Source organism: Vanacampus margaritifer, chromosome 14, assembly GCF_051991255.1.
Source record: "Vanacampus margaritifer isolate UIUO_Vmar chromosome 14, RoL_Vmar_1.0, whole genome shotgun sequence".
Taxonomy (NCBI): Eukaryota; Metazoa; Chordata; class Actinopteri; order Syngnathiformes; family Syngnathidae; genus Vanacampus; species Vanacampus margaritifer.
The window spans coordinates 18,714,331-18,721,598 of NC_135445.1; the positions used below are offsets into that span (position 1 = coordinate 18,714,331).

A 7,268-nucleotide genomic window follows, 5' to 3' on the forward strand; every position below is an offset into this window, starting at 1 on the left:
CACAAACATCTTTAACACAGTCAAACAATGTCAAGCAGCTAAAGTGCTGGAACATAAAAGATACATTAACAGTGTACTAGTAGCGTAAATTACAAGACCAATGCTGTTATGTCTCTGGTATTCATTGTACACGTGCAATTACTTTGGTCAATAATCCAGTATTACTGCTGAATATGCTCTCGAGTAAAAACTTGTATACTATGTGATGACTTGCATTTGTATTTATTTCTTTTTTTTTCCTTTTAACTTTGGCAGAAATGGGCTCCTTCAATGAAATATTATTTAAATAGTCAATCATTCATTTAAAATATCATCAAATAGAAAACAAATATTATGTTCACTGTCACAATTTTGGAACATAATACAATTAGTTTTCCATAATCATTATTAAGTTCCTCATATTTAATATTATTGCATTGCACATGTATAGAACTAAAATACATAAGAGGATTACGGCCAGTGAATGGGGGGGGGGGGCGGTCATGGCAGGATTCTGCCTTTGACTTCACTGTATTCTCAGAATTCTGACTTTAAAGTGAGGATTCTGACTTTATTCTCAGAATTCTCACTTTAAAGTCAGAATTCTGAGAATAAAGTCAGAATCCTGCCAATCCTTATTTTCTTCTTTTCACTGGCCCTAATCCTCTTCCGTCCTAAAAGGATGGAAATAAAAAAAGAAAAACATTCAAGTTATTGTCATTTAAAAAAAAAAAAAGTTTACCAATGTATGTATGTGTTTATTCACCTTGCAGCTCATGAATGGCTTCAATATTAGTCATATTTGTTTCAAAACCCAAACTGGACTGATGTTTTCAAGCCAGGTTCATCTAGCAAGAAAAGCTTTCACCAGCCAAAATACAAAAAGTGGTGAACATTAATGACTGATCATTCAATTTTATTTATTTATTTTACATAAAGTGGCAATACACGTTTTAAACTTGCAGCAGCAACACATGAATAATCCCAAAATTTACATTTGAAAATTGGGCTTTCAACCAGAGTTGATCTGTGTACATGTAATGAAATCAAAGAACACAAGCCAAACACAGTAATGTAACAGAATAGCTAATTCCACCAACGTGTTGGTAAACGCAAATGTCGTTTTCGGTAAATGTTTTTAAATTATGAATTCAGAAATACAGTGACAGTCTCATCAAAAGCATTCTAAAAGTTGCTCAATAATTACACCACAGATTTGAATGAAGTATTCATACTTACATGTATGCCCTCACACTGGTTGATTTAATTATTCAAAAACAGTTACACTGATTAAAAAACAAAACAATGGAAAATACGTTCCACTTGAAGTGTGATGAGATGCAATAATAATTCAAAATAATAATAAATAATAGTTCTGTTGTTTAAAGTGTTTCAAAGTTGTGTCAAATCCTGCAGAATTGTCTTTTTTAAATAATATTAGTCAGCATAGAAATGGTTCCATTTAACGTTCTTCATGGTCAGGAACCTCATGTCTGCGATGAATCCCTTTCACATCCAACAGTGTTTGACGGGTATTGATGGCTAAACAGGGCAGTAACTGACCATGCGCCACTTTCACAAAACTCTTTTTGACAGCATCGAGCATGAGTGAAAATCCCAAATTGTAGAAATTGTTTGGTTTATCTCCTTTCCTTGTTCTTCCGATGTCCCCCCCATCCCCTCAGCAGCTGGAGTCCTCGCTGCCAGCACTGCCGCCTCGTCCTCCAGATTTGTTGGGCGAGCTGACGGCAATCTGGCAGCCGTTGGTGACATGACTCATGACCTTCTGTTTGAGCTGAGAGACCTGCTCCCGCAGCATAGAAGCAGTGGAGGCCAGGTCTGAGTTCTGACTTTTCAGGATCTTCACCTTCTCCTCCAGTCGCGAGATTCGCTCCAGTTTACGCTTACGGCATTTCGAAGCCGCGATGCGATTGCGGAGCTTCTTGCGCTCAGCTTTGATTCTCTCTTGTGTCTCGAGGTCAATGGGGGAGAGGGAAGGTGGCGATGTAGGGTCTCCAGGTAGATGGGGGACCTCAGGGACAGTTTGAGGGGCATCCAGACCTCTGGGATGCGGTTGAGAGGCTCCGCCGCCGTTATGGCCCGAGCTACCACTGTATGTCATCTGCGCTCCGGAATACGCCAGCTGTCCCTGGTTGTAGCTGCTAAGGTTGGTGTAGATGGGCATGTCGCTAGTGGACATCAAGTTCCTCTGGTAGGACGCTTGTAATGAGATATTGGAGGAAGATGATGGCGACATGTGGCCGCCCACGAGCTGGTTCTGCTTGTGAAGATCCGCGAGCGCTTTGACGAAGCCGTCAGCAAAGCCTTCTTGCTCGTTGGTGGCCTGGTTCCGATAGATGAACGGGTTGGTGGAGTTGGACAGAGGGCTGGTGGTGACCAATCCCTGGTTGGACTGGATGATCAGATGCTCCAGGTCAGGGGAGGCTAGCTTCAGCATGTTCATGTCAGCCAAAGATGCCGATGATGTCATGAGGGAGCTGCTGTTGGCCAGTCCGAGGTTGTTGGGGTTCGTACCTCTCCCGCCTGCAACACTGCTACCGCCGGCAGGGAAATGATGGCTTCCTACTGACATGGCCTTCTTACACATCAACATTTTGTTTCCAGCGTAACGCTCGTATTCTGGAAACTGACTGAAGCTGTGAATGGCGGGGGAGTCGTCATGGTAGAAAGGAGTCTCCATCTTGGCTGTCATTGATTAGGAATTCTCTTCCAGGTAATCTTCATAATCAGATTAACCTCAATAACATAAGAGATTGAAACGTTCTTTCGACGTCAGTGGGTGGAGGATGAAGAATAACAACAAGAGACGAAGAGAATATAGAATCCAAGTCCTGGCAGGAGAACAAGCGAGTCTAGAAGTGAAAACGAGACAGAGAACAGAAAGATGACACGTTAACAAAGAGATATTATGATTTCCAATCGAAACCCATCTACATTTGTGACGACAGAGGTCACTGTGATGACCCAGCTCTGAGGTCAAGTCGCTTTCATCCGTCACTAGTCAGGTTTCCATCTAATTGTTTCAAATTGTTTAAGCGAATTTACTGACAATGCGCAAAACGGACATGTGAGATGTCCCTTTCCATCTGATCTTCTTTTGATAAATAATGAGAGAGGACTCTGCCGCTGTAGATGCCGGTATACACCATAGAGATGGGGTCCACCAGTAATTTAAAAGAAGAAGAAAAACAAGAAGAGACTGTGCCGTGTGATGACGTCGTATGGGTTCATGATAAACCGTAGCGTTTCTTTGCTGTTTTCCATCTAAAATTGCATTAATGTTCACTTCTTTAATTAATTTCAAAAATATTTCTGTTTCGTCGTCCTCCCAAACATACCTTACTTTATCGTCCGACATTGCTTTATGACTACAAACGTTTGCGTTTCCAATCAGTTTTATTTTCGCATTTCTTGAAAATTTTTATAAAAATGGGTGGATGGTAACCCTACTACTGACACAAAACTAGTGTAAATCCAAACAGGCCTTTTACAGATATTGCTGTAGTGATCATTTTGTCGCCCAAAAATTGTCATATTTTTGTCACAATTTTTTTTCAGACAAAAATGAAACTAAAATAAAGGCCATTCATTGAGACGATGAATAAATTGACTAACAATTTCGTCAAATTAAACTAAAATTAGACTAAAACGAAAACAACACAGTGACAAAAATTCACAAAATCCAATCAGAAGAAGGAATGAAATGCGGCTGGAAGAAAAAAATCCGTGTATCATTCGTTCTGTCGTTTTTCCAAAATGTTTCCATTCCTTGTGCAGCTGTAAAATTAATCTCTGACAATTATGCAGTTTTTTTATTTTATTTAGGTGAAAACTAAATTTTAAGTAGGGTTTTTTAGTTTTTGAATTTTCATTTTAGTTCATTTTATTTCATTGTGAGTTTTGTTTTTTATTTATTTTTATTTTTTTAATTCGTTTTCAGGGTGGTTCTGTTAGTTTGTATTAGTTGTAGTTATTTTTTTTATTTTTTTTTTTTAGAAATGCTTAGTTTTAGTTAGATACATTATTAGTTTTTGTTTTAAAAAAAGTTTATTACATATGCGCAGTCGCCTGGGTTGTGTCCGAATGTCCAGCCTTATCCCCTTACCCCTCATTCACTACATAGCCCTAAATAGTGGGCTAATATATAGTGCCCTCATTCTGTTTGGCGATTCGGACAGCCAGCTCACTACTTTCTCCTCGTCGCATATCACGTGGCCACCGTAACTGTTACAACGTACCGGCGCATTAATCTCCTACAATTTATTGTGAATGAAAATGTTTTAAAACTGTACTTTATTTCCTTTGTTGTATATATTTACAACTGAAACAAATTAATTATTTCCGTTGTATATGCTTAATGCATCGCTTTGATTCCCGCGCTTGCGCATGTTTTTTTCATACTCGCGATGCATTGTGGTTTATCAACCCGGTTGAGTGAACATCGATGTTGCATTGTGGGTAATTTCGAGTGCGCTACATTTTCCCTCCCTGGACATTCGGCACCATATAGGGAGTAGGGTGCACTTCTTCTTTTTTTCTCGTATAACTTTATTGAGCAATTTCAACAGAATACACAAATTGTGAATGGGAGTAGGGTGCACATTCGGACACAGCCTGGGCTAGGAGCAACGTCATCTAAAGGTGCTTTTTCATTGGCTGCTGCTAGATGACGTCATTTCTGTGTGACACCCTTTCAAACATCCTTATTTCAGTCAATATCAAAATTAACATACTTAAAATCACATTTAAAATAATCCACAAAGGCTAATACATTACCTACAGTACAAACACTCCTGAGGGGCAAGCCTGCCGCAGGAGCGCCCGGTCAGTTTCTACCGCTGTGCCATAGAGAGCATGCTGTCATATCGTGTAACTGTTGATCTCTGTACTGTTACCAGCCAGTTGATTCCTGGTTCAAAAAACAAATCTTGTCAGTAAAACACAATAGAATTCAACAGAACAGCAAAGCTTAACCTTATAATGCAAATCATAATGTGTGATACACACAAATGACAGGACTGTACCATTTTTTTTATTCTGGGGCAGGGGGAACATTTCCATTACGTTCCTAACAGAAAAACAATCCGCTCTATGAAAAGTGAAAAAAAGCCACACACTTTTTTGTTTGTTTTTCCGTATGTTAGCTAGCAAGCTACTGTGCTAATAGTGTGGGGTGCTATAAGATGTCTGCAAAATTGGAACTAGCTCAAACTCTTTCGGTAAACATAAAAATAAATGATTCTGTCCACATTTCGATGCATGGAGTAGTGGATAGAATATTTGCCTCGCAGTCGAGAGATTCTGTGCTGTGTATATACAAAACGGATGGATGGATTTATGGATGCATTGAACCTCCCACTCCACAATAATTCACGGAAAACAAAATGAATCAACCAACACATTCCTCACAGGCTCAGTGCCTTTTACCTTATTAGGTGTCAATTATGATTATTAAAATATGTCCAGCCATTTTTTTTTTTACACTGCTTACATTGGTGGGTGAGCAAGAGCCTGGGCAAGATGCCGTTTGCAGTCTGGAGGGCACATCGTACGGCAAATGTAGACAAACAGCAATCAGACAATTTACAGTGTTCAGTCAATCTAACATAGATGTTGTTTTGGGGTTGTGGGAGGAAGCCCAGCGAAAAAAAACTCTTAAGCACGAGGAGAACGTGCCATCTCCACACAAAGGCCAAAACTGGCATTCTAACGCTGGACCTCAGAATTGTGAGGCACACATCATCACCACGCTTACACTATGCTGAAAACACAAGTCACACACACAAAAAAATCTCAGGACTGTGATCTAGCTTTTACGACTGTTACTCAAGGTTTCAATTATCTGATGTCATCAGCTGCTTACAAAACAGTGGTCGGATTGTTAATTATTTTCTTTTTTGTAGGGATGTTCGATACTAATAATTTTTTTCTAGCATTCAGCAATTTCCATATTTTTTATTTCATGTGTTCATAAAATGTATATTGTGTATAGACATACAATTAATTTGATTGTAATTAATAAATGAATAAATAAAATGAAAGTAATATTGCAGTGGCCAAAAAAAGTACCAATACCTTAAAGTAATAAAGCTGGGTATCAGCCCAATACAATACCTGGTTTCGATACTCGTACATCCCTCCTTTTTTTTTTTGGTGCAATAACTATATAACAATTTGAACTGCTAAAACTCTTCCCTTCCCCATTTAAAATAAATAAATAAATACATTTCGACATGGCTCTCTCTCTCTCCCTCGCCCTCTCTCTCTCTCTCTCTCTCTCTTTCCCTCGCTCTCTTTCTCTCTCTTTCACTATCGATATGATTTTACAATAGGACTTCAAAGTCAAGTAAAAATGTTTTAATATCAAACCTGCTTATAACACTTAAGGAAGTACTTTGTCATTTGTCCAATCATTGTTGAAACTGACAATGTGAAAGTTACTTTTGGAACCGTGCAACGCTCAGGAAAAAAGCTCAACATAAGGTCGTACGTCTCTGCTGTCATCGTGTGACAAAAAAATGAAAAGTTAGACCAACTATTATATACATCCTTCCTCAATACTGTACGTCTAACCTACATAAACGTTTGGACTAATGCTTACATGTCACTGCAGCCTACTGGAGATTACACAAACAAAAATGAGCATCGTGTCCCATTTTCACCATATAGTCGCAGATGAGCACGAGCAGGTGAACTAACTTAATTTTCCTCCACTAATTCATGCCAGAGCTAATCAAGTTTGATCTACTGCCATAAACTTCAAGAGTCACCGTTTTCAGATCCAAACATGACCGAACATCCTCTTTCAGTTAAACCAACAAATGTCTCCCCTGAAACTCACACATTCAAAACAGAAGGTCGGGGGATAAAAATCGTGAATACTCACACAGAAGAAGGCAAAGCGATGTCGAAGCATCTGAGAGCAGACAGAGTGAGTCAGTCAGCACACGCGCATACACTCACACACGCGCACGAACACACAGACTAACTCACTTCTTGCTCCCCGACCATCAAGTGACTCACGCGCTGACGTTTTTGTTCTCCCTGCCACATTTATATTGAAGTCATTCATTTGAATTGAAATTGGTTTATCCACGTTTAATGGGAATACCAAGAAAAACTCCCCGGCTAATTTTCAGGCACGCGAATTGAAAACCTGAATTGAATATATGGTCGCGGCATGAGAGCATTTCCCGGAAATGTTCTTAGTAATTAGAATGTATCAATTAAGTAAAAGTCAAGAACGCAACAAAAATTGAGGCGCGTGT

At 39.2% G+C, this 7,268-nt stretch overlaps 1 protein-coding gene across 3 annotated transcripts; it reads right to left on the reverse strand.

Moving 5' to 3' along the window:
• Window positions 1–557: 557 nt before the first annotated feature.
• On the reverse strand, window positions 558–7,268 carry june (JunE proto-oncogene, AP-1 transcription factor subunit). 3 transcript variants are annotated; one of them, XM_077543132.1, is made up of 4 exons: window positions 6,994–7,268; window positions 6,887–6,916; window positions 4,777–4,909; window positions 558–2,852 (listed from the first exon to the last, which is right to left on the reverse strand). In XM_077543132.1, exon 4 carries the CDS (start codon window positions 2,690–2,692, stop codon window positions 1,661–1,663), a length of 1,032 nt encoding a protein of 343 aa, XP_077399258.1. In that variant the 5' UTR covers window positions 2,693–2,852; window positions 4,777–4,909; window positions 6,887–6,916; window positions 6,994–7,268; the 3' UTR covers window positions 558–1,660. The 3 variants fall into 3 exon arrangements, with proteins under 3 accessions (XP_077399258.1, XP_077399260.1, XP_077399259.1); XM_077543134.1 differs by having other exon boundaries at window positions 4,781–4,909; window positions 6,887–7,268; XM_077543133.1 differs by lacking the exons at window positions 6,887–6,916; window positions 6,994–7,268 and adding an exon at window positions 6,115–6,878.

Bases quoted from the DNA above. Each gene is read 5' to 3' on its own strand.
- june (XM_077543132.1), bottom strand. From the start codon at position 2,692: ATGACAGCCAAGATGGAGACTCCTTTCTACCATGACGACTCCCCCGCC.